The 27,442-nt window shown below is 43.2% G+C and overlaps 1 protein-coding gene across 2 annotated transcripts in view; it reads left to right on the plus strand.

Moving 5' to 3' along the window:
* The window catches only part of MTREX (Mtr4 exosome RNA helicase), a 629,876-nt gene that overhangs the window by 253,039 nt on the left and 349,395 nt on the right, over positions 1–27,442 (plus strand). For both annotated transcript variants that reach the window (XM_069222101.1, XM_069222093.1), the window contains exons 12-13: positions 13,830–13,909; positions 24,515–24,625. In XM_069222101.1, coding sequence (XP_069078202.1) covers positions 13,830–13,909; positions 24,515–24,625 — 191 coding nt within the window. The remainder of the gene's footprint in view (positions 1–13,829; positions 13,910–24,514; positions 24,626–27,442) is intronic.

Consider the following 27,442-nt stretch of genomic DNA (forward strand, 5'->3'; position numbering starts at 1 on the left):
GCAACACAACACCAAAAAGAGAACCTCTCTTCTCAGGAAGAAGTTCTGCCCTCGGAGGGAACTGAGCCTATGGAGCTGGAACCTTATCAGGTTGAGCTCTTGGGCCCAGGGGGACCCTCAAGGGAAGAGTTGTGTAAGGGACAAGAAACCTGTCCCTCTCTTGAAGGCCTTAGGCAGCAAGCTGCTGAAGAGTCCAAAGGCAAGAAAAATGGAACACATAGGGTCTATTGGGAAGATGGACTCCTGTACACTGAGGCAAGAGATCCCAAACCTGGTGCCACTAGGAGAGTGGTAGTGCCTCAGAGTTTCAGAGAATTTATCCTGACCTTAGCCCATGATATTCCCCTTGCTGGGCATTTGGGACAAACCAAGACGTGGGAGAGGTTAGTCAACCACTTCTACTGGCCCAATATGTCCCAGAAGGTTAAGGAGTTTTGCCTCTCCTGTCCCACCTGTCAAGCCAGTGGTAAGACAGGTGGGCACCCAAAGGCCCCCCTCATTCCACTTCCAGTGGTGGGGGTCCCCTTTGAAAGAGTGGGTGTGGACATAGTTGGTCCACTAGAACCTCCCACAGCCTCAGGAAATATGTACATCCTAGTAGTAGTGGATCATGCTACTAGGTATCCTGAAGCTATTCCCCTTAGGTCGACTACTGCCCCTGCAGTAGCCAAGGCCCTCATTGGTATCTTTACCAGAGTGGGCTTCCCTAAGGAGGTGGTGTCTGACAGAGGTACCAACTTCATGTCAGCATACCTAAAACACATGTGGAATGAATGTGGGGTGACTTATAAATTCACTACACCATATCATCCACAAACTAATGGCCTTGTTGAGAGATTCAACAAGACATTAAAGGGCATGATCATGGGGCTCCCAGAGAAACTCAAAAGGAGATGGGATGTCCTCTTGCCATGTCTGCTTTTCGCTTACAGAGAGGTGCCTCAGAAGGGAGTAGGATTCTCACCCTTTGAACTTCTGTTTGGCCACCCTGTAAGTGGACCACTTGCTCTTGTTAAAGAAGGCTGGGAGAGACCTCTTCACGAGCCTAAACAAGACATAGTGGACTATGTACTTGGCCTTCGCTCAAGAATGGCAGAGTACATGGAAAAGGCAAGTAAAAACCTTGAGGCCAGCCAATAACTCCAGAAGTTGTGGTATGACCAAAAGGCTGCACTGGTTGAATTTCAACCAGGGCAGAAAGTCTGGGTTCTGGAGCCTGTGGCTCCCAGGGCACTCTAGGACAAATGGGGTGGCCCTTACCCAGTACTAGAAAGGAAGAGTCAGGTCACCTACCTGGTGGACCTGGGCACAAGCAGGAGCCCCAAGAGGGTGATCCATGTGAACCGCCTTAAGCTCTTCCATGACAGGGCTGATGTAAATCTGTTGATGGTGACAGATGAGGACCAGGAAGCTGAGAGTGAACCTCTCCCTGATTTCCTCTCATCAGACCCTAAAGATGGCTCTGTAGATGGAGTGATCTACTCAGACACCCTCTCTAGCCAACAGCAGTCTGACTGTAGGAAGGTCCTGCAGCAGTTTGCTGAACTCTTTTCCCTAACCCCTGGTCAGACACACCTGTGTACCCATGATGTGGACACAGGAGACAGCATGCCTGTCAAAAACAAAATATTCAGACAGTCTGACCAAGTTAAGGAAAGCATCAAGGTGGAAGTCCACAAGATGCTGGAATTGGGAGTAATTGAGTACTCTGGCAGCCCCTGGGCTAGCCCAGTGGTCTTAGTCCCCAAACCTCACACCAAAGAAGGAAAGAGAGAGATTAGGTTTTGTGTGGACTACAGAGGTCTCAACTCTGTCACCAAGACAGATGCTCATCCCATTCCTAGAGCTGATGAGCTAATAGACAAATTAGGGGCTGCCAAATTCTTAAGTACCTTTGACTTAACAGCAGGGTACTGGCAAATCAAAATGGCCCCTGGAGCAAAAGAAAAGACAGCATTCTCCACACCTGATGGGCATTATCAGTTCACTGTTATGCCCTTTGGTTTAAAGAATGCCCCTGCCACCTTCCAAAGGTTGGTGAATCAAGTCCTTGCTGGGTTGGAATCCTTTAGTGCAGCTTATCTTGATGATATTGCTGTCTTCAGCTCCACCTGGCAGGATCACCTGGTCCACCTGAAGAAGGTTTTGAAGGCTCTGCAATCTGCAGGCCTCTCTATCAAGGCCTCCAAATGCCAGATAGGGCAGGGAACTGTGGTTTACTTGGGACACCTTGTAGGTGGAGGCCAAGTTCAGCCACTCCAGCCTAAGATCCAGACTATTGTGGACTGGGCAGCTCCAAAAACCCAGACTCAAGTCAGGGCATTCCTTGGCTTGACTGGGTACTATAGGAGGTTTGTGAAGGGATATGGATCCATTGTGACAGCCCTCACAGAACTCACCTCCAAGAAAATGCCCAAGAAAGTAAACTGGACTGTAGAATGCCAACAGGCCTTTGACACCCTGAAGCAAGCTATGTGCACAGCACCAGTTCTAAAAGCTCCAGATTACTCCAAGCAATTCATTGTGCAAACAGATGCCTCTGAACATGGGATAGGGGCAGTTTTGTCCCAAACAAATGATGATGGCCTTGACCAGCCTGTTGCTTTCATTAGCAGGAGGTTACTCCCCAGGGAGCAGCGTTGGAGTGCCATTGAGAGGGAGGCCTTTGCTGTGGTTTGGTCCCTGAAGAAGCTGAGACCATACCTCTTTGGTACTCACTTCCTAGTTCAGACTGACCACAGACCTCTCAGATGGCTGATGCAAATGAAGGGTGAAAATCCAAAACTGTTGAGGTGGTCCATCTCCCTACAGGGAATGGACTTTATAGTGGAACACAGACCTGGGACTGCCCATGCCAATGCAGATGGCCTTTCCAGGTTCTTCCACTTAGAAAATGAAGACTCTCTTGGGAAAGGTTAGTCTCATCCTCTTTCGTTTGGGGGGGGGGGGGGGGGGGGGGGGGTTGTGTAAGGAAATGCCTCCTTGGCATGGTTACCCCCTGACTTTTTGCCTTTGCTGATGCTATGTTTTGAATTGAAAGTGTGCTGAGGCCTGCTAACCAGGCCCCAGCACCAGTGTTCTTTCCCTAACCTGTACTTTTGATTCCACAATTGGCACACCCTGGCATCCAGATAAGTCCCTTGTAACTGGTACCTCTGGTACCAAGGGCCCTGATGCCAGGGAAGGTCTCTAAGGGCTGCAGCATGTATTATGCCACCCTGGAGACCCCTCACTCAGCACAGACACACTGCTTACCAGCTTGTGTGTGCTAGTGAGAACAAAATGAGTAAGTCGACATGGCACTCCCCTCAGGGTGCCATGCCAGCCTCTCACTGCCTATGCAGTATAGGTAAGACACCCCTCTAGCAGGCCTTACAGCCCTAAGGCAGGGTGCACTATACCATAGGTGAGGGTACCAGTGCATGAGTACTGTGCCCCTACAGTGTCTAAGCAAAACCTTAGACATTGTAAGTGCAGGGTAGCCATAAGAGTATATGGTCTGGGAGTCTGTTTTACACGAACTCCACAGCACCATAATGGCTACACTGAAAACTGGGAAGTTTGGTATCAAACTTCTCAGCACAATAAATGCACACTGATGCCAGTGTACATTTTATTGTAAAATACACCACAGAGGGCGCCTTAGAGGTGCCCCCTGAAACCTAACCGACTATCTGTGTAGGCTGACTGGTTCCAGCAGCCTGCCACACTCGAGACATGTTGCTGGCCCCATGGGGAGAGTGCCTTTGTCACTCTGAGGCCAGTAACAAAGCCTGCACTGGGTGGAGATGCTAACACCTCCCCCAGGCAGGAGCTGTAACACCTGGCGGTGGGCTCACCCCTTTGTCACAGCACAGCAGGGCACTCCAGCTTAGTGGAGTTGCCCGCCCCCTCCGGCCACGGCCCCCACTTTTGGCGGCAAGGCTGGAGGGAACAAAGAAAGCAACAAGGAGGAGTCACTGGCCAGTCAGGACAGCCCCTAGGGTGTCCTGAGCTGAAGTGACTCTAACTTTTAGAAATCCTCCATCTTGCAGATGGAGGATTCCCCCAATAGGATTAGGGATGTGACCCCCTCCCCTTGGGAGGAGGCACAAAGAGGGTGTACCCACCCTCAGGGCTAGTAGCCATTGGCTACTAACCCCCCAGACCTAAACACGCCCTTAAATTTAGTATTTAAGGGCTCTCCCTGAACCTAGAAATTAGATTCCTGCAACTACAAGAAGGACTGCTGAGCTGACAAACCCCTGCAGAGGAAGAACAGAAGACACCAACTGCCTTGGCCCCAGACTTACCGGCCTGTCTCCTGCCTTCCAAAGAAACCTGCTCCAGCGACGCTTTCCAAGGGACCAGCGACCTCTGAATCCTCTGAGGACTGCCCTGCTTCGAAAAAGACAAGAAACTCCAGAGGACAGCGGCACTGCTCCAAAAGAACTGCAACTTTGTTACAAGGAGCAGATTTAAAGACCCTTGCAACTCCCCGCAAGAAGCGTGAGACTTGCAACACTGCACCCGGCGACCCCGACTCGACTGGTGGAGAACAACCAACTCAGGGAGGACCCTCCGGCGACTCTACGACTGTGAGTAACCAAAGTTGTCCCCCCTGAGCCCCCACAGCGACGCCTGCAGAGGGAATCCCCAGGCTCCCCCTGACCGCGACTGTCTGAACTCCATTTCCCGATGGCTGGAAAAGACCCTGCACCCGCAGCCCCCTGCCCCTAAAGAAACGGAACTTCTGTGCAGGAGTGACCCCCAGGAGGCCCTCTCCCTTGCCCAGGTGGTGGCTACCCCGAGGAGCCCCCCCCCCCCCCCCTTGCCTGCCTGCATCGCTGAAGAGACCCCTTGGTCTCCCATTGAAACCTGAAGGAAACCGGACGCGTGTTTGCACACTGCACCCGGCCGCCCCCGCGCTGCTGAGGGTGTACTTTCTGTGCTACTTTGTGTCCCCCCCGGTGCCCTACAAAACCCCCCTGGTCTGCCCTCCGAAGACGCGGGTACTTACCTGCTGGCAGACTGGAACCGGGGCACCCCCTTCTCTCCATTATAGCCTATGTGTTTTGGGCACCTCTTTGACCTTTGCACCTGACCGGCCCTGAGCTGCTGGTGTGATAACTTTGGGGTTGCTCTGAACCCCCAACGGTGGGTACCTTGGACCAAAAACTCAAACCTGTAAGGGACTTACTTACCTGTGAAAACTAACAATAACTTACCTCCCCCAGGAACTGTGAAAATTGCACTGTGTCCACTTTTAAAACAGCTTATTGTGTTTTATGTAAAAAGTATACATGCTAAAGTAATGATTCAAAGTTCCTAGAGTACTTACCTGCAATACCTTTCAAAAGAGCTATTACATGTAAAATTTGAACCTGTGGTTCTTAAAATAAACTAAGAAAATATATTTTTCTATAACAAAACCTATTGGCTGGATTTGTCTCTGAGTGTGTGTACCTCATTTATTGCCTATGTGTATGTACAACAAATGCTTAACACTACTCCTTGGATAAGCCTACTGCTCGACCACACTACCACAAAATAGAGCATTAGTATTATCTCTTTTTACCACTATTTTACCTCTAAGGGGAACCCTTGGACTCTGTGCATGCTATTCCTTACTTTGAAATAGCACATACAGAGCCAACTTCCTACACTGGTCATCCTTAAAACTAATCCAAAATTCATTCCTAAAGTTCCCTTAAACGTTCGTCTGAATGACCCATTAATATTTAAGACTTTCTTTCCAAACCCCCAAACTCCAGCAGAAAGAGCGCTTCATTCCTTCGGTATCAAAAGATGTCTAAAATTCTACATACAAAGAACTAGCAGCTTTCGTAAAACTGATCAATTGTTTGTAGACTGTGGTCAACTCACAAAGGGGTACCCTGTTACCAAACAGTCTATAGCCCAGTGGATAGCCACTGCTATACAATTTTGTCACCAGCTAGTGGGGAAACCACTTACAGCCAACATCAGGGCTCATTCCTCCAGAGCTGTATCTACCTCCACAGCTCTCTTCACAGGAGTGCCTCTACAACAGATTAACAGAGCGGCAATGTGGGCTAGCAGCCACACCTTTACTGCCTAGATGCCGTAGACAGAATGGACGCAACAGTAGGACAAGCCGTTTTGCATAATTTATTTGAATAAGATAAGTCAATATTTCTTTACCCCCCACCATCCTCTAATATTCGTGTATACAGATATACAGATATATAGATATATAGGTATATCTATATATATATATATGTGTGTATATATATATCATACATATAGATATTAATATCTTATGTTTACTACTAATTATTCTGATTCTAGCATGTGAATCTATGAAAGGTACCCCAATACTGGAGAAGAAAATAAGTTACTTATCTGTAACTGTGGTTCTCCACTGTTGTTATCTTTCATAGATTCACATGCGACCCACCCTCCTCCCCATAGAGGCTCACCTCATGTTTTCCTTCCTTTGTAATTCACTTGTGCTAGAAAATCTGAGAGACTGGAGCCTCTGTGCTGAGGGTGCTAAAGGGTGGTCTCGCCTGATTGGATGGACTTTGGGTCTTATATAATGGAGCTGTTAAAGTAAATGTATTTTTCCATTGATTTCATTGTTAAAAAATAATCTACTGCTTTCTATTTACCGTGGGACTCCCACTTCGACAACGGGGAATGATTCACGCAAGTGTAGTGTAACTGTAATAAAGTAACTTTATTTCTGTAACACTGTGTGGTTCTTTCGTGTGCGATAGGTTGCTGTGTGTCTATTGTAGTATTGCATAAGCTTTACATGTCTCCTAGATAAGTCTAGGCTGCCTAAGCCCTTTGTGGGAAAGAACACGAAAACAAGCAGAATAAAAACATGAGCACATTGTATAACGTGGAAAACTACTTGCAGCTTTTAATGTGGGGGTGGCTAATGCTAAAATTAGATCAATAGGCAAAATGAAGTTGGTAGTCACTAATGTGACATTGTGCTGCTAGGCTAAGTGAAATGTGGAGTCAGTGGTCCAAACACAAATATCATTACACATGTTTACCCCCACGTTTTGCCAGTAATCACTGTGCTTAGACTGTTCACTGGGATCCTGCTAACCAGGACCCCAGTGATTGTTCTCTATCCCTCCAAATTTGGTTATCATGGACATCTGTGCACTCCACAATTGGCATACTGGTATACCCTTAAAAGTCCCTACTATATGGAACTTTGGTACCCCGGGGATTGGGGTTCTAGGGGTTCCCCATGGGCTGCAGCATGTACTGTGCCACCCATGGAAGCCCATACAAAATGTGTCTGCAGGCCTACCATTGGAGCTTGCGGGTCACTGCACCAGGTCACTGTAGGTCACCCCTATGTTAGGCCCTCCTAGCCCAGAGGGCAGGGTGCAGGTCTCTGTGTTTGAGAGCACTCCTGCATGAGCAGAGATGCCTTTACAAACTATAGTTCCACTGCACTGGACTTCATAAGTGCGTAGAAGCCATTTTACCAGTATACTGGACAGAAGTCACAGGCCCAGCCACATAATGGTAACGCCGAACACGGGCATGTTTGGTATCAAGCATGTCAAAATCTTACCCAAATACTGTTGCCAGTATGGGTAGCATGATTCCATGCACTCTTGGAGCTTCTTAGAGGACCCCTCAGTATTGCTCCTACAAGTCTTCCAGGGTTTTCCAGGCAGCCGGCGCTGCTGCACCCCTTCAGACCGGTTTCTGCCCTCCTGCTACTTGACCAGCTCAGGCAGGGGAAGGCAACTCCCTCTCCCTTGGATATGGGTGTTACAAGGCTTGGTAGGAGTAGCCTTCCAAGCCACTAGTTTGCTTTGAAGGGCACATGTGGTGCCCTCCTTGCATAAACCGGTTTGCACCAGCTCAGGGACCCCTGCTCTGGCATGAAACTGGACAAAGGAAAAGGAAGTGACCACTCCACTGTCCATCACCATCCCACCACCCCAGGGGTGATGCCCAGTGCTCCTCCAGGTGGCCACTTGATTCTGCCATCTTGAAAGCAAGATGTGAAGAGGCCCCTCGGAGCATCAGAATGGGCAGGTCAGGCAGGTGATGTCAGAGATCTGTCCTGATATGTGGTCGTTGTGCAAGACTCCACCAGGACTCCTCTGTATAGTTTAATTCTCCTCCTGGCCATTGGAACTGAACACTTCAGAAACCGACAAGACTGCATCTCGCGACACGACCTTGCCTTGCAACATTTCCCCTACTGTGCATTCTCTGGAGTCGACAAGACTTAAGCTGTACCAAGAAGGAATCTCCCTTGAAGTAGTTACTCTTATGCATCTGCAGACACCTACAGCAACGACGTCTGGCTGCGTGGATCTGCTTTCCTCTGTAACTGCCTGGATCCTGCATCACAGGTGGTTGTCTGGAGTGGTTCCTCTTGGTCCTCTCTGCCTGCTGTCCAACTTGGGAGACTGTGAGCCCTTCCCTCTCCTTGCAGGGCTGTACCCCTGTGCACCGCAACCCTTGCAGCAAACAAGGATTGTTGTCTCTTGCTCCAAGAGATCGTCAGGCTCCCAGTAGCCTGGCCCCCAGCACTTCATCCTTGCAAGGACAGTTTCTCCTCTGCTGCTCCAGCGACATGGGACTCCTCTCCAGGTGTGCTGATTAAGCCTCACTGCAACTTACTGTGCCTGCTGCCAGTGGCGATTGCTGACTCTCCCCACTGCGGAGGGTCAGACCTGACAACCCTTCCAATGGCCAAGTCCCCTGGAGCTTGCTAGTCCTCTTCAGTCTTGCAACTCTTCTTTTGCTCCTCTTGCATTTGTCGAGGCTTGTTGGTGTTTCTCCTGCACCACTGACCATCTGCGACCCGACGACCAATGTGGGACACCATCGGCACCATTCCAAGGACTCCTCTGGAGCTCCTGGATTTCACAGGTGGTGGTCTTCCCCCGTCGACCTGGATCTCCATCCACAGAAGGGTTGGTAGTGGCTTGTGCACCCATCGGACACTCCATCTCGGACTGGTGTCGGTCCTCTTCTTTTGCAGGTCCTCTTCTACCAGAATCTACCTTTTTGTTTCTTCTAGTCTGGTCCTGTTCTTGTACAATCCTTTTTCCAAGTCCTCCTGTTAGTCCTTGAGAAGACCAGGTACTTATCTCTGCTCTTCTGGTCACTGGGGGGGTCACTCAGGTACTTACTTCTTGGTGTCCTGAGTTCTCTCAGCTCCCCTCTAACTACCCATACCTTTGAGTTTGGGACTTCACTTTGCATTCCACTATTTTAGAATATAGGTTGTCTCTCACTATTTTCTACAATTCTTGTCAATGCTTGTTATTTTCTATGCTAACTTCTGATTGCTAGGGTGTGTGTGTGTGTGTATATGTATATATGTGTGTGTGTGTGTGTGTATATATATATATATATATATATATATATATATATATATATACACACTAACATAATGTTGTTTCCACTTCAAAGGAAATCCTTCGATGAAGAACAAACAGCTGTGACAGCAATGACGTTGTTTATTGACACAAAAGTTCCTGACGCGTTTCGGAGCACCTGCTCCTTGATCACAGGTTCAAAAAACACACTCACTCGTGCCAGTATTTATATTGACAACATAAAAGAAGGACTAACAGCTATGCTTATACTAATACTTGTACTAATGTCAGCCATATTGGAGTGGAGCAGATATAATACATTACTTACATCTCTACTGTAATATCATGTCTATTCCAATAAATGTAATATACCCAACCTTATTATAACTAAATCAAAACCAACTCCCTGCTGCATCTATATGAAATCAATTAAAGAAATAATGAAAATAAAAATAATAATAAAAATAAATAGTAAATAAATACACATATATGTCAATCTATATACTTATATGCCTTAACAAAAACAACATACTAAACTAATTTTATATCAGGAAACCTAATCCTCTATATCATCCATAATCATAAATGGGTATATATAACATTGTCTCAACACTAATAAAGTGGTATGGTACTCATCTTATATGTAGAGTATACTGGTCAAGATACACTAGCTCCTTGCATTTCTTGCTGCTCCATCTCCTTACAATCCTTGGAAAAACAACCATCACATGATAAGTAATCAGATGATGTACCCAAAGTCACACTTAACATATACACAGTATAATTCATTAACTCTAATCCCTTCTACAAACACATAAATGACATCTCTACTACTAAGCAGACTTCAAATGAACAAAAAGTTCCTCATCTTGATTAAATCCATCCGGTGTATTAGTGGAATACTTAATTATAAACTTGGATTCCAGTTGTCTCAATTCCAATTCCCTATTGCCTTCTCTTATACCTGGAGGGATATTATTCAATACACAAAATTTTAACAAATCTCTGTTTTTCCCATGAACCTCAGCAAAATGTCTTGCCATTGGGTAACTTTTATCAACATTCGTAATAGCTCTCATATGTTCCAGCACTCTTTTCTTGGCCCTATGTATCGTACTGCCGACGTAATACTTATTGCATGGGCAGCTAAGGGCATAAACACAATAATCTGTAGTGCAATTGAGATACTTTTTGATAATGAAAGGGTTTAAATTTCTAGATAACTTGATCTTAAAAAATTATTACTACCTTTACATGCTTTACATTTCCTGCATATAAAGAAACCCTGAACATGAGTACCTTTACTCGCATGAGGTGATTGTATCAAGCTCTTACATAACCGATCTTTGAGTGACGCACACCTTCTAAAGGTCACCTGTGGTTGTTGACCAATAAACTCAGCTACCACTTCGTCACTTCTAAGGATATCCCCAATTCTTCAATAAGACACGTTTAACTTCCCAGGCCTGAGTACTGTACATAGTAATAAACCTCATCGTCTGGCTATCTATCTGATCTGTACCTTTCTGGGATACCAAAAGTTTCTCTCGATCGAACGATAGTACTTTCTTACAAGTGCCCTCAATCAATTTCCTCGAGTATCCTCTTTCAAGGAACCTCTTTGTCATCACTCGCATTTCCTTCACAAAATCATTATCTTCACTACAATGCTTTCTAGCTCTTAAAAGTTTGCCATAAGGGATACTATGAATCAAACTCTTCGGATGACAACTACTCGCATGTAAGAGACTATTTCCAGCTGTCTTACGAAATAGGGTACTGATTAATTTTGTATTCCTGACACATTATTTCCTTTGAAGTGGAAACAACATTATGTTAATATGAGAAGAGGTTGACGCCCTGACGTGAGTAAATGGCTGGAGCAAAGGCATTAACGTTTGTTATTATATATTATCTATCTCTGGTTGAGGGAAGTGCCTATAAGTAATTGTTTCGGTTCACTAATGACCAAGCTGAAACTCTCATGCATTGACAAAAATCTCTGGAATGTGCTTCTTAGTCTAAAGAAGACATTTATTAATTGACTTAGCAAGGTTTGTAAAGGGAGGTCAGCATGCTAATAACGCACGTTTAAAAATGGTCACAGCAATGAAATGAAAACCTGTACAAATGATTCGCCTCTGCAATATACACAACAAATACATGTATCTATATTATAATGCAAAGCAAATAATGAACTAAAAAAATATGCATCACCATGAGACAAGAGTACATCTGCTTCATCTCCCTCCTATCAGCATCAGATCGCCAGATCCCAGAATCGATCGTGGAGAGAGAGAGAGATCAACTATCCTTACGGGAAGGATGACACACCTCAGCATCCTGAGCATGTCTGAAATCTGAATCACTTCCCGGTCCATCTGGTCTTGGCCTCTTATACTTTGAACAAACAAGAGAGGAGAATTCAAGAAACTCCCTCTCACTGCAGAAGTTTATTTAAAAAAATGCTGATTACTTTAGGCCAGCTTCGAAAAGAACACGTCGGGACTTGGCCAAAATCTCAAGGTCCCCCTTAAAAACAAAACCGTTTCCTGCCCTCCTAGTACATTCTTATCAGCCTAAGACCTTGGAGGGAATGAACACGAAGACCAGCAGAATAAAAACATGACAACGTGGAAAACTACTTGCAGCTTCTAACGTGGCGGTGGCTAATGCTAAAATAAAGTCAGTAGGCAAAATGAAGCTGTTGGTCACTAATGTGATGGTGTGCTGCTAGGCTTAGTGCAACGTGTAGTCAGTGGTGAAAACACAAATATTACAGTAATCTAGTTTAGTGTTACTGTAATAAAGTACCTTTATACTATGGTTCTTTCATGTGTGATAAGTTGCTGTGTGACTGTTGTAGTATTCCATAAGCTTTGCACGTCTCCTAGATAAGTCTAGGCTGCTTATCCACAGCTACTTCTAGAGAGCCCTGGCTACCTGGACACTGTCTTCATTCACTAATAGGGGTTGCCTGGACCTGGTATAAGGTGCCAACACTGTAGGTGTCCATCACACACCAGGCCAGAGGGCATGAAATTGTAACAGCATTTCAAAAATGTAGTATTTGGATCACATAGTGAACTTTTGATGAGATGCCTGGTTATGTTCCTAAGGATATGGCTAAAAGCTGTCAAATTATACCTTGTGCTTGCTCGACATGGTCATAGGCTCTGCCCAGTCGATATAAAGGGCATAGTAGAAAGCCACATCCTGTGCTGAGCAAACTTTGGGCATGGCCACTGATATTTTCTTTTTTATACTGTCTAATTGCTGCTGCTCACAGTTAAAGGAGGTGGCTAGCAGGTACTTGCCACAGTGTGTGGCTAAATACCACACCTTGTGCTTATTAAGCCCCAGTATACTGCCACCATTGGGTGCAGAGGCATGGGGCATGTTTCTGGATGTGGCAAAAGCTGGGCCATGAAGACTTAAAGCATGGTGCAGTGAATTAAGATATGCCTGTTTTTCCTCTGTTCAAGGTGAGATGGTGGAAAAGGTAATTTTATTCCGTTTCAGCTTTTATCAGGGGAGTTGTCGATTTGATGCCACCAGTATAATATAGACAAAAATATGCTGCTGCAGTTCTACTTAGTGATTTGCATATAGCTGGATCCAAACTGGGGTGGCATGGTAGGTTAAAAAACGATGGGTTTAGGGCCAGATCTGTGACTGGGGGTTATTGTTAGACGCTCTTCAGCATTCCGTCCATAATCTGTTCTTTTTGCAATTCCACTTAGTAGCAGACCATATCCAGTAGTTTTTACTTGTAGTAATACTGCAGCACCAATGTAAACATCTAGAAGTCACTGCAAAGTTTGCATATAGAAAAATGCTGCATTTTCCCTGTCAGTAAAGCAGTGTGAAATAGAACAATGTAATTAGTAACTTATCAGTGACATTATGTGGTCTCATAACCAGGATATGGGAGTGAGGTTAGTTAGGGTTGCAGAGTTCGCAAGATATCTCTGGGACTGGACAGTTCAGTTTTATCATTTTGAGTACCTCTGGGAGGCAGAGTAGTATATGACTGCATCTAGGCCTGCAGAAGTGTGAAATGTCAGTAACTTAGTCTGATGACGATGAACAGATCCCCTGGATTCTCTTTGCACATTGACAAAAGCACTTTGCCATCAAAACTGTTTTTCCTCATGTATGCTTTTTATTGAAACGTTTGATTTAAGATTGTCCTGACTTCCAAATAGCTGTTTTCTGAAGATGTAAATGAAGTATTTTGTTCTGCATGCTCACAGTACAGAAAATCATACTCTAGCTAACTATTAGTGTAATGATCTTTGAAGGAAATGTACTTTTTTCAAATAACACGTTTTTAATTTGTTTCCTTAAGTGCCTTACTTTCATACTAGACAGGGTGTTACTGATCTGGTGTCAGTGTATTGCTCGATGCCAGGTCATTGGTAACAGGAATATCATCTGTGTATCTTCAATGTAAACACTGTCTGCCCCTCATTTGTGTCCTTGTGATTTCAGATGAGGAAAAGAAAATGGTTGAAGAGGTATTTAACAACGCAATTGATTGCCTGAACGATGAAGACAAGAAGCTACCTCAAGTAAGTGTTGCTGCTGATGGTCTCTTAAAGTATATTTAGCAGATTATAGTTGCCTAGATGCAAATCCTTATCTTTTTAGAGACGTTTTGGGTGATAGTTCTGTCTCTTCCACATACACCACCTTGCTTTGTGCTTTTTGACTCATTATATTTGGCAATTTTCCTTAATACTTGCATTGTAGGTGGGCAAGTTGGGGGAATTCTTTCTTTTAGAGTGTACTGGAACATAAAAACTTAATGCTAGCAAATCTTCCTGAATAAATGAATATTGTGAAATGAATATTGATATTTTGTGGTGAGAGAAAGAGCACTGAAGGATTGTGTCCACAAATAAGGGAAAGCCGTATTAAGTTCACAACGGTAGTTTTATTTCATTACAGAGGCCCCATCCAGCTCCATCTCACACACCATTTCGGCATCCCAATCTGCCTCTCCCTCTCCTTCCAATTCACCTACTAACACTAATCTTGATAGCGTGTCCGCTACTTTATTTTGTGCACCTGGAATATACTTTATATCAAAATCTTGTAGAGACATCACCCATTTAGTGATTCTGCTAGACACCGCATCCACCCCTTTGATTTTATAAATTTCACAAAGGGGCTTATGATCAGTCCTTACCTCAAATGTGTTTCCCCACAACAAATTCTTAAGTTTCCTCACTGCCCAATGAACAGCAAGCGCCTCTCTCTCAATAACATTATAGTTCAATTCTGCATCCCTTAAAGCTCGTGACAAAAATAGTACTACTTGTTCATCCTTTTGGCCACTCTGTTGTAACACCGCCCCTAAGCCTTTTGCACTTGCATCTGTTATTAAGTCCGAGAACAGATTGGGGTTAAAATTTCTCAATTTGGGAGCTTTAACAATTTCCTCTTTTATTTCTCCAAATTCATTTTCACACTCTTCACTCCACACAAATTCCACTCCTTTCCGTAACAACTTTCTCATATTCACACACCTTTCGGCATAACCCCTTACAAATTTACTGTAATATTCAGCCATACCTAAAAATGTCATAAGTTCTTCCTTATTCAATGGTGATTGTAACCTGTCAATCGCATCTACTAGCTCCTTTTTTGGGGATATGCCTTCACCAGTTATGGTATGACCCAAATATTCTATAGATTTGCTACAAAACCTACACTTCTCCATCTTGACAGTCAACCCAAATTCTCCCAACTTTTTCAATACACTAACAACCCTCTTTTCATGCTGAACCTGATCTTTCCCAAATACCAAAACATCGTCTTGATACACTCTCACACCAACAAGATCTTTCAATACCTTTTCCATAACCCGTTGGAATACAGAGGCCGCAGACACTAATCCAAACAGTAGTCTGGTATATCTAAAAGTGCCAAATGGTGTGATGAATGCAGTGAGATCCTTAGATACTTCAGTCAACCTAATCTGATGATATGCTGATGTTAAATCTATGGTATAAAACACCATTGCACCTTGTAGAAGTAACAACATATCAGAAATATTGGGTATGGGATACCTATCCACAATCACATTCTTATTCAGTTCTCTTAGGTCCACACATAAGCATATACTCCCATTCGGCTTCCTGGCTACGACTACTGGCGCCAACCATTTAGTTCCTTCAACTTCAATGACTCCTTCCTTCTGCAGCCTCTCCAGTTCCAATTTCATGTCTTCACGTAAAGCTACAGGTACTCCACGAACTTTGCTGCATACAGGTTTCACACCTTCCTTCAGACGAATATGATGAACATAGTGTTGAAGACATCCTAATTTCTCACGAAATACCAAGGGAGCTTTTGCCTTTAATCTCATAACAAAGTCATCGTTTTCCATGAGTTTTTGATTAATAGAGTTTCCTTGATCCACAATTGTGTTGATACCGATTTGATCCCTTACCTTCCCAGGTGGATCACTATTGGGATCAAGAATAACCCCCAAGTCTTTCTGGTGGAACCAACTGAGCACACTGTCTCCTTTCTTAGAAACGTAAATCTTTGCATTAGTGAATTTTCGTTTAAACTCGAGCAAACCCCAAATGTATCCGTGGAGCTTAATTGGTTCACCACCATAGACAATAGGTGTGATATCCGATTTGAACAACCTAACTCTGTTTCTTAGTTTTCCCATATAGAACTCCATCAAAACAATTGTGATCTTGGCTCCGGAATCAAATAATACTCTTTCCCCATCTACCATGACTTCATCAATTGGACCTTTCCTTCCTTTTTGACCTTCTCCTTCGACTTGTAGGATTATTTGACCACATTCAAAGTCATCGCTTTCCCCTACATCCAATTCGTTTTTAACTTCAAAAACATTGCCTTTTCCACTTCTCGTTCTGCACACACTGGAGCCTTTTTTCTTACACAACTTGCATGTCACCTTTATAGCCGGACAGTTTTTGTCGTTGGCCATGTGACCTTTTCTGCCACAGCGAAAACAATTCCCTTGAAAGGTATTTTTCCTGTCTTTTTTATAATTCTGTCCTTCTGATCTTTATTTTTTTCCCATGAGATTCTGAATTATTTGTACAGTATCATGTATGCATTCCTCCTTTTTGATGGTCTCTTCACATCTGAGAGAATGTTCAATTTTCTTTGCTAAAACCAAATCTTCCTCTAGTGATGGATCATCTTTTTGCCAAATTTCATCTCTTACTCTTTCTATGTTACAGCCTAACATAAATTGATCTCTGATTCTTTCCTCTGTCAAAGTTCCAAATTTACAAGATGAGGCTAATTTCCTTAGCGCTGTAACATATCCCTCCACTGATTCATTTTCCTCTTGGTTTTGCCTTCCTAAGTGATATCTCTCAAGTATTGTGCTAATTTTGGGAATATAATGTCTGTCCAATTTCTCTATACAACTTTCATATTCATTTAGATCTTCATTAGTTATGTCTGGAAGATTATCGAAAACCTCCTGTCCTTCAGAACCTAGACAATGTAACAGTAGAGCAGTTTTCCTTTCTACACTAAGAGATGCACCACAGACCTTGGAATATCTTTCAAACACCTTTTTCCACTTTTGCCACTTTATAGGGGGACCTCCTGGTAAAGCGAGGAAAAAGGGGGGTGCAGTGACGTTCTGCATTGTAATCACACTAATGGTCCGTCCACAAAAACAAGGAAAATTATTAAAAGTGTCACTTCCTTATGGAAACATGTTTTGAAAGACTTCCTTAATTGTAAAGGTGCTTCCAATTAGACCAGTGGTTTAGTGGCCCTGAAGGTTGAATAACTAACTTAATGTTAGCTTATATTGAGTAAGCCAGTGCTATGAAGGTTTCCACAAGACAGTTTAATTGGGTCAGTGGTAGAGAAAAGCAGAACTGCAACTTGATCTTCTCAAATAAATGTATATTTGCCAAAATATATAAATGCTGTCAGCGTTAATATGGCACTTGAGAAAACACTGCACAAATCCTTGCGTATTCCGCTGTTTGAATCGTTCGCGTCGTCAGGAGGACGCTGTAAGCGTTGACATGGTAACTCGCACGCGTGCGAGAATGCGAGTCAAGCGCGTGTTTAGAGTAAACACAGCTGAGCGGGTGAGCGATATGGGTTGTCAAGGAAACAGACGGAGCAGCTGTAACGTGGCTCTAGTCAGTTTCCATGGAAACGCTCGTCGAGTGGAAACATTATTACGGAGATATTAAATGTTCCTTTTAAAATAACAGAATTGAATAAAAATAATTTTGTTTGTTGATCACGAAGGTCGCTCACCTCTCCATTGCTCTTCTGCGATAGTAATTCTGTTGAGGCCTCTGTGTTCAGTAAAGCAGACGGGGAAGAAAAAAAAAATCATCCCACTCGTCGCCAGTGAAGGATTAGGTCCACAAATAAGGGAAAGCAGTATTAAGTTCACAAATGTAGTTTTATTTCATTACAGAGGCCCCATCCAGCTCCACCAACTGCCAGCTTCTCAACGCTCTTCTCCTTCTGTCCGTCTCCGCTGGATTCCACTCTTACTCTTCTCAGTTCTAAATTCTACAAGCTATGACATACCACACGCACCAAACAGACATACTGTCAAAAGTTGACATACAATTTGTATTTAGGATCATCGTGTTAAAGACAATATGGCAAGTGCGTTCTGAGCAGTGTGAGTACAATATTTGTCCATGGCATAAAAAAAATCTTTGCCTTTTGGTGTTGCCCCGTGTATTATAATGGGAATACGTTTAATTTGATTGTGGTATCAGTGTCATAATTCCAGGCAATCAAACCTAGGATATGCCTTATTAGCAATAACACAAGTGATAGTTCATGCTCGCTGTTCATTATCAATTTCCTATTTCCTAATGCCTAAGATAAGAGGTAACATGCCTATGCACACTGTAATGATCTGATCTCATGTCGCTGTACACAGTAATGATCTGATCTCTGGTGTATTTCTACAATATCACTAGATGTTGCTGGGTTATTTAAATGGAAGCATGGGCTTGGGGGGGAAGATGGTGCTACTCTAGTGAGAAATGCACACCACCAGTGTCCAAATACTAGGTTATCTTGTTCGGGGGCCTCAAGGAAGTCTTTTGTTGTTATTTCTTTCTTCAGCAATGAGGCTATGCACAATTAACCCCATACGCTGGCAATCAAGAATTTGCAAAGGCCCTTGGCGGTCTCTTTTTGTAATGACTTGCTTTCACCAGTCAATTCTGTAGCAGCTGCTCCCCGTTGCGTGACATGTGAGACTGAGGAGAATTTCCACTGTATAGTAATGAGGTGTTTCGCTGGTATCAGTAATAGATTTGCAAATCCAGTACCAGCTGTAACTCTCTTAGGGCGGAGGGCCGTAAGACAAGCCCCTGGAGAGTTGTAACTCTCACTTCCTGTTTCCACTTGCATAGCGCGTTAGACATCTTGTCAGAAGTGAGTAACAATTAGACCAAATTTGCTTTTTCTGCATGGCAGCAGTGACCGTGCCCAATCCATTTGGCAGTAGTTGATTGACCATGACTGGACATGTAAGATCTGTGTGCTTGGTAGTATTGTATTTTTCATAGTCTAGCTTTACGAGAGACCTTCCTAGGGTATACAAGGAGCATATACCAGTCCTTATCATTGAGAGGGTGGTCTAAATTTCTTACCCCCCAAAGATTCAGCTTGCTTAATAGGGAGGTACATAGGTTAGTAAGTAGATGATTGACAGTATGAAAATCAATGAATCATAAATTGAATTTGAGATTTACTATGTTTAAAATAGGGTTGATTTGATCATATATGTGAGCTCAAATATGAAATATTATAGCACCTTGAGCATTCTTGGAACCATTAACTAAGATATCTTAATGTTTTCTGTAGACAGGCTTCATCTTGGATTAGCGTACTGCTTGATATTTATCTGATTGTACATCACAATGACTGGAATAGGATTATTATTTAAAGAAAATGAGGCCCACCCTGTAACCCTAAAACCTGGGTAACTAAAGCAAATGAACAATGGTCCTATAGGGGGAAGTAAGACCCTTGTCTTCCTGGGAAATAACTTTTAAACAATCTTCAAATGTGCGAATTCTGTCAACAATTTTATTTTATTATACAGTAATGCATATTTCTTTACTAAAAAAGTCATTCTTTTACTTTTAATTCAATCATTACGCTGCTCCTATGGTGACGGTGCAGTGTAAGTGAATGAAGTGAAAAATGTCTGTGCAAATGTGCTCTGCACAATATATACAAGATGTGGTTTTCTGTGATCTTCTATAAGAGGCCTCATATTACTCTAGAAGTCACTTTTTAGTCTCTCACGGAAAATCCACAATATCAAAATGTCGACGTTTGACCCCATTTATATGTAGCTCAATCTATCCAGGGTCATCATCAGGACTGTTAGTTTGCTATAGGTAGCACTAGTCAGTCATCGTATTCTGTCTTAGGGTAATTGTTTAATACTCATCTTCTATTTCCTGACCCTTCTAGTATGCCACTTTTTCTTTCTTTTGCAGCACTTTGATCAATTCTCAGTATAAAGCTTTTTCATTGGCTGTCATGCAAGTTTTAATTCCAGTTTTAGCATTTTTTTCTATTTAGTTTAATCTGCTGTATCACACACTCCATTTTGATTCTTGCTTCTTGCAATGTCCTTGGACCTCTGAACACGGTTTCCTTTCTCTGAATCCACTATCGAGACAGTGCTGCAAGCACAAACTAGCTTTGTCTTTCCCCTCATTGCACTCCCAGTTGGATGGTGCTGAAACACAGTGCATTATAACTGACTCCTAGAGGATACTAGTATGAGGGTATCTGCAGGGCATATTTCTTTGAACCACGACATATTTTATGTTTGAGTGGTTTCAGTTTAACTGTAAGCCCTCAAAAGCCTATTTAATTTTTAGCAGCACTATTAATTATATTAGTTATTCAAATGTTACAGGTGATTGCATTATATTGTCTTACCTGTATTGATTCACTCCAGATGGATAAGAATGTGGGGTATATATCCCATAACTTTCACAGTATTCTGTACTCCATTATTTCTTAAATGTTTTTAGCACAGTCAGCCTCTTAGACAAATTCCTCTTCCTGCATATTTCAGACTAGATCCAAATAAAAAGTAATATTTTTTTCAGCCTGTTCTGAAGTAAAACCTGTAAAATAAAGTATGGCTTCCTACAGTATCCTGCAGTGCTTTGTTTTTTTCCCCAAAAACGAAAATCTAAATGGCCCTTTAGGTGGTGGGCGAAGTCTACAAACTTTATGCATTTTAGAAAATTTACCCTCCTTTCCTTCGAGCGACTTGCCACAAATAAATGTTTTTGTTTTGTTTTTTTGCAAGACAACCTTCTCAAATTTGTTTGCATTTAAATGTTGAAATTGGCTTGTTTTGTGGTGGTTTCTTCTGCAGAATTTCCTTTAGCAGAATTCTTCTATTGCTTTCTTTAAACAAATCGCAAATTTAGTCACAAGGATTTTAAACAAAATGCTGACTTTTCAAAATAAAAACCTTTGCCTGTTCACACACCTGTAGTTCCTTTGATGAATTTGGGTGGTATATGCAACATCATTAGTAAATGTTAGTCATGTGGGAGGCAGTACCTGTCCCCTGTAATGTGTCCGACTGAGTTCTTTGAAAAGATAAATTATGTTCATTTTTGTTAGAAATTGCTACTGCTCCTGTGTCTGTTATACCTATTAGTATCCATGCTTCTATACAATGGCAAGAGTGAGCACAGATAATGAAAAGGCCAGTGCTGTTCATGCTTGAGATGAGGGCTCCTACATACCAGGGTATATCCTCCAAGGTCCTAGATCTGGTACAAGTTACTTAGTATACACACTTGTGCATCAGACGTTAAATGTATCCATTAGGTTATGTATTTACAGCCTTGCTGTAACTGTCTATCTTGCCCTGCATTAATGTACACTAAGTCATGACAGTTTTTGCATTGCCCTAGAATCTAAAACAGAGCCATACTGAAAAGAACAATGGTGGGGATTTTAAAAGCACCAATGGCTTGGCAGGCTCTGTGTTGCACCGGCATGTTAAAATCACCATGCTGGATACCGCATCGGCCTATTGTGTTGAATAGCCTTGTTATACAACAGGACACATTTCCATAGTCTGTAAAGCGTAATTTTAATGAAAATATCCATTACACAAGGCAGACAGTGAGCATTGAAACAGTGCTGGCGGGGGGACCCCTGCACTGCCCATGCCATGCCATTGTAGGGGCCCCCCTATGGCCCCCGGTACCTGTTCTCCGCCAGAGTTTTCATGTTGGTGAAACCAGCATGAAAAGGCTGGCAGAGAACGAGGTCGTGATCCGCTGGGCAGCATGGATTACGATCTCTGCCACCGCCTTTCCATCGGGATCATGGATCCTTGTGGTGCTGGTAGAACTCTGGCAGTCTGACCGCCAGGGTCTTTGTGGCGGTTGGACTGCTACAACAGCAGTGGTCCTGACCGCCATGAAGAGGCTGATGGTCTGAAGACTGCCAGCCTTGTAATGAGGCCATTAATCTGCATCTCTCGTCACATGATGTTAAAACCTACAGGCATCCACTCTTGCACCATTTTACTGGATACTACTTCTTCCAGCCTGGGGAACCAAGTTTTGTTTGGAAGGATACTTAAAGGAGCAAGTGGAGCATGACTGGAATGTGGACATGGACACACAGATATTATCTAGATATTAATGCTGATTGATGACACCAAGAACAAGGCAACATTCACCACATGCCTCAATTGTCATTTAAATATGTATGTTATTTAGCAAGTAGTTTCTTAAAGAGTATAGTTACATATTTAACTGGAGAAGACACTAGCTACTAATCTTGCACATGGCACAGTAATAAGTTGACAGAATAGTAATAGCTCTTCTTGGCATCTTAAAGTCCCTTCCTGTACACACTACAATTTACAGTATAAATCTTAAATTTTAGATACTGCCTCCCTCTGAAACTCTACTTCCCCTAATTTTTCTGGGTACCACCCCTAACCTACTGACCTAATTACTTCTCTCAAATAGTGAGCTTTCTCTTCCATGCTTTCTTTTCCTGACCCGCAATAATAGTGCCACCATTCCTGCAGCTTGCAACAATCCTGCTGGTTGACATTGCAATGTCCTGCTGTGCCTGATAACCACACCAGTTCTGAAGCTACACACATTTTCCTCCTCATCTTTACTTTCTATGATGTTTGGGTGGGAATACCCATGAAGTGGAGTACCGATATGTTCCCCTTGTTAGGGGGTCCCACTGCATAGATCTGGTTTTTTTAAAAAAAATGTGCTCTGGTTTATTGCTACACTGCACAGAGGTTTTGACTTGACCTGTGAACTGACTGAAGGGATGCACCCAGAGTTCCCTCACTGACAGACTGATATTTCTTTTATATGTTTAGTGACTAGAGCATTGGTGGCATTGTACAGCGTTCTGTGAATACCCATAGGTGAGGGGACATCACCGAGTCTGACCACTTGCTGGACAGACTGTTCCAGCATGGGTGGTAAGAACTGCACAACTGAAATATACAGGAATTAAAACTACTGAGTTGTTTGAAACTGAGCGTGTCTGTGTGTAGTATTTCATTCTAGTGTGCATTAAAGTACACTTGTATCATGAAAGTAAAGCACTTTTGTTGGACATTTAGTTACTGCACCTCTGTATGATTTTTGAGTCTTGAGCTTGGGCACCCTCATGCTATCTTCCTGAGAAGCTCATGACTGCTTTCTATCACTGTTACTGAGATTCAAGTGTTGAGTGGGTTTTACTTGGCCCAGTTGCATAACCATAGCAGGATGGACCCCAGGACATCAGAGTTGAACTACGTCAACTCACACACCAAATGGTTTTACTTGCACATCTTGTTAATTGGCTCTACCTGAGTACATAAAAATTTAAATCATACACCTTTCAATGCCATTATAACAAAGACTATAATTTCACAAGTTCAATTTCACCTGTATAAATATTGTAAGAAAACAGTGTTTGTAAATGAGCATCAATATACTGTTGCCGCCTTCAGGTTAATTAATATCAGAAAGGTTTGCTTCCAGTTACAGAAGAAAGTCTGTGAACACAGTGCATCTTGAACTCTGGAAAAAATATACTTAGACGCGTGCATTTGGCAGGAAGTGCCACAGCATAATTTAGCCCAAGACACTGAAAACATTCCCCAACCACTGTATGACCATGGAGACGTGGATAGCAATAAAACTACTTGGCTCAATCCAGCTCAGGAGTGCATTCTGGTCAGCCCATCTAACTAAAAATTCTATAATTATAATCCTAGTTGTCTCTTAATATCAGTCAAACACCCATTGAGGCACCCTAGATGTAAACCGAGCACCAAAGCGAGAGGATTTCTACCATTGCTCCTGAAGTCTGGCATTCACTCATCCAGAATAAAACCAATTAGGAAAGTTTAATGAGATCTTTTCAAATTCATATTTTAAATTTTAATGAGTGCTGGCCTGTAGGCTTTCCATGTGGTTTTGGGAAGAACTCAAGGATTGCTGTCTTATGATAGTCTTAATATGCCAAATTCAGTCATTCAAAATGTATCTTTATTTACAGCCATAATAAACTTCATTACTACTTAGCTGATTGAATTTGAAATATATGGAAATGAAAAGTCTATTATATGGGCATTGAACTAGCCTATATCTATAAACTTGCGTGAATCATGTACTCTTTGAACGGTATGTGGAAGGCTTACTGATTGTGAGACACCTTTATCTTTCTTCCTTGGAATGTTGATAAGGTCTCAAAGTATTCAGTAAACTGTAGTGACAACTACTTCACTACACTGTAGTGCACTGGAGTGCACCATCCAAGCAAAGTAACTGGAATCATAATCCTGTTCATTGATACTCATTTTGTCAAATGAGTTGACCAGCCTGGTTATGCACAGTGCATTGTAGTGAATGCACTACTCTCCTGTGCTGTTTTATCTGCTTTAAGATAACATTTAATGTACACTAGTGTATCCATCCTCTTGTACCTTTGAGGAGTAATTGGTTTTGTAGGAGTTTCATGAATGTTTTTTTGTATTTTTATTTGGAAGACAGTTTTCTTTTGAGTGTTGTCACAGTGGGGAATCATGGAAGATTGCAATGAAGGCTGTGTAAATTGATTAATATAAATAATCGTTTTTCTTTTAACAATAGGTTGAACACGTGCTGCCTCTCCTGAAAAGAGGAATCGGCATTCATCATGGAGGTTTGCTTCCAATTCTAAAGGAGACCATAGAAATTCTTTTTTCTGAAGGATTGATTAAGGTATTTTTTGTTGTTAAGTGAAAGGCATGCATGGTGTGCTGCTTGCACTTTTGCTAGAGATTTGTCTCTCAGTAAATGTAAGTGTGTTACCCCAGCTGGCAAATGAATGTTGCAATGTAAATAGATTATTCATTAAGATGTGCCAGTGGTTCTAGGTACTTATTTTCCATGACTGAACAAAGGAGAATATATGCAGTATAAATATTGTGAATCAGATTTTACTTCATACATTTCTGTATCATTTATCTATTATTTTGCTCATGTTGACTTTTTTGTTTTTGTGGTTTTACATGACATATGCAGCCAGAAGGCTGACAAAAGTGAAAACATAAGAAAGAAATGCATAAACACAAGCAAATACCTGCACAGTATGCCCCACCCCAACCCCCAGTCTTGCAGTATGATACGTAATATGCACAGTAACCAGATCACCTGGTCCATTCCCTTTCAGTCCTGTCTTATCCCATAAACCTATGAATCTCATCATTCGCCAACTCTTGTGTAGAAAAGTCAGGTTCCAACACGATGCCCCGTAACCTGCCATATCTTTGGATGCTTTTGTGGATGGCCCTGGGCCTTGTACCCCACAACCTTCAAACCCATATAGTAGTCCATGCCACTTTACCACACCGCAAAAGATGGGGGTCTATGGCCTTCCTCTCTCTTGCTATGTCTTGTTTCGCCCAAGTCTGGCCCAAGAACAACAAGGACAACCTATATCGATTACATCCCAATGTATCCTTGATATGAAGAAGAGTGAGTCTCTGGACCATCGGGATTGTCCAATTCAAGACCCCTCCCAAACAGGATGTCACCCCATGCCAGAAGCTATCCAGAACATGGCAGCCTCATACCATATGCAAAAATGTGCCATCCTCCGGGTCACAGCGAAGACAGGTCGGGGAGGCGATCACCCCCATTCTCCACAGCGGCAAAGTATACCCTATGGAGATAATTGAGCTGGATCAGCCGAAGTTTGGCAGGAATGGCCACAGTCCTGAGTGCCCTAGATTCTCTGTTCCATCCTTGTCCTCTAAAGCCCCTGCGTCAGCCTTCCATGCCTGTCGGAGAGCAATAAAGCAGTCTGAGCAGTTGGAAATGACCATCTGGTAAATTTTTTGCAATTTTGTCTCACCTACATCCTTCATAATGCGTTTTCCCTCCAAAGGGTTACATTCGGTAAGGTCAGATAGAGCAGCAATGGATTGGAGTTAGTGCATGGCGGAGCTGAAGGTACTGATGAAACTGGCTACAATGGAGTTGGTATTAGTCCTGCAAGGTCTGAAAGAACTTGAGGACCGCCCGCTTAAAATGTCACCCAAAGTTGAGATACCTATGAGATCCCTTCTTCGGAATCCCTTGAACTCACACACCTGTGGCAGCAGGCGGCCCTGCCGCAGCGAAGCCTACTGGGTCAGCATCCCCGCCATCCTCTAGTGGCCTGAGGGGAGACCACTACAGTCGCCCCCACCGTATATGTATGAAATGAGTGGAGTGTTCCCCATCGCCCATTTTTCTGGATATAGTACTACCATTCAGTGATTACCAAGTGATGCGCTGCCTGATAATACGACTTAATAGCTGCTGTGGAAATACTCCTGCAGTAAGTAGATTGAAAACACTTAACCAAGGGCAATGCTGGGAACCCAGCCCACCCAGAGAGAAACTGTTGAGAATGGAGTTTAAAGTACAGAACGATTGTGGAATAGCGTATGGGAAATTCTGCAGTTGCTATAGGCACTGGTGCAGCAAAACATGTAACAATTGCATACCTACCTGTAAAGGACGGGGCAAAACCAACCAGACTCGTATATCCTCTCAAGTGAGCCAGAACTGATTCCAAGTTATGCGTCCATGTGAATGCGGCATTGGGGAAACACCCAGATATTTAAACCCACCCAAATCAATCTGAAATCCCAATGCCCAACCAAGGTCCTGCGGGCAACCACCAACCAAGAGCACAATACATTTAGATACATTGAAATACAGGCCTGAGGATTCACCAAAACATAAACATGATTAGATACGATACGAGGCCCAGAGGTTGCAGGGTTATTCAGAAAAAAGGGAACATCAGCTGAATATAGTGATATTAAATTAGAGAGGGTCCTGCCCCCCCTCACTCAAAACTATAAACCTGAGCGCCCATCCTCACCCACACCAACTAGGGCTCCATGGAGAGAGGGAATAGTAGGAGAGATTGAAGGCATCCTTGCCTCATCCCCCACTGAATTTGGAAGGAATCCAAACTAGCCTGGGCCACCCTCACCGTCCCTGTCAAATTGGTGTATAATATTCGGAGATCCTATTAAAATCTAGGGCCGAAGTTTAAGTGGGAAAGAAGTGTGAACAAATATGCCCAACTCATAGTTAAAGGCTTTGTGAATAACGGCAAGAAGAACTGCTGCAGGCCCCTCCACCCTGTCAGCAGACGCCAAGCGTAGGAAAATGCCACTGTTGGCATGGTTACCCCCTTACTTTTTGCCTTTTGCTTTGATTGAAAGTGTGCTGGGACCCTGCTGACCAGGCCCCAGCATCAGTATTCTTTCTCTAAAACTATACCTTTGTCTCCACAATTGGCACAGCCCTGGCACACAGATAAGTCCCTTGTGAAAGGTACCCCTGGTACCAAGGGCCCTGTGGCCAGGGAAGTTCTCTAAGGGCTGCAGCATGTATTATGCTACCCTGGGGACCCCTCACTCAGCACATGCACACTGCCTCACAACTTGTGTGTGCTGGTGGGGAGAAAAACACTAAGTCCACATGGCACTCCCCTCAGAGTGCTATGCCCCCAACCCACTGCCTGTGGCATAGGTG

The sequence above is a fragment of the Pleurodeles waltl genome, chromosome 1_1 (assembly GCF_031143425.1).
Source record: "Pleurodeles waltl isolate 20211129_DDA chromosome 1_1, aPleWal1.hap1.20221129, whole genome shotgun sequence".
Taxonomy (NCBI): domain Eukaryota; kingdom Metazoa; phylum Chordata; class Amphibia; order Caudata; family Salamandridae; genus Pleurodeles; species Pleurodeles waltl.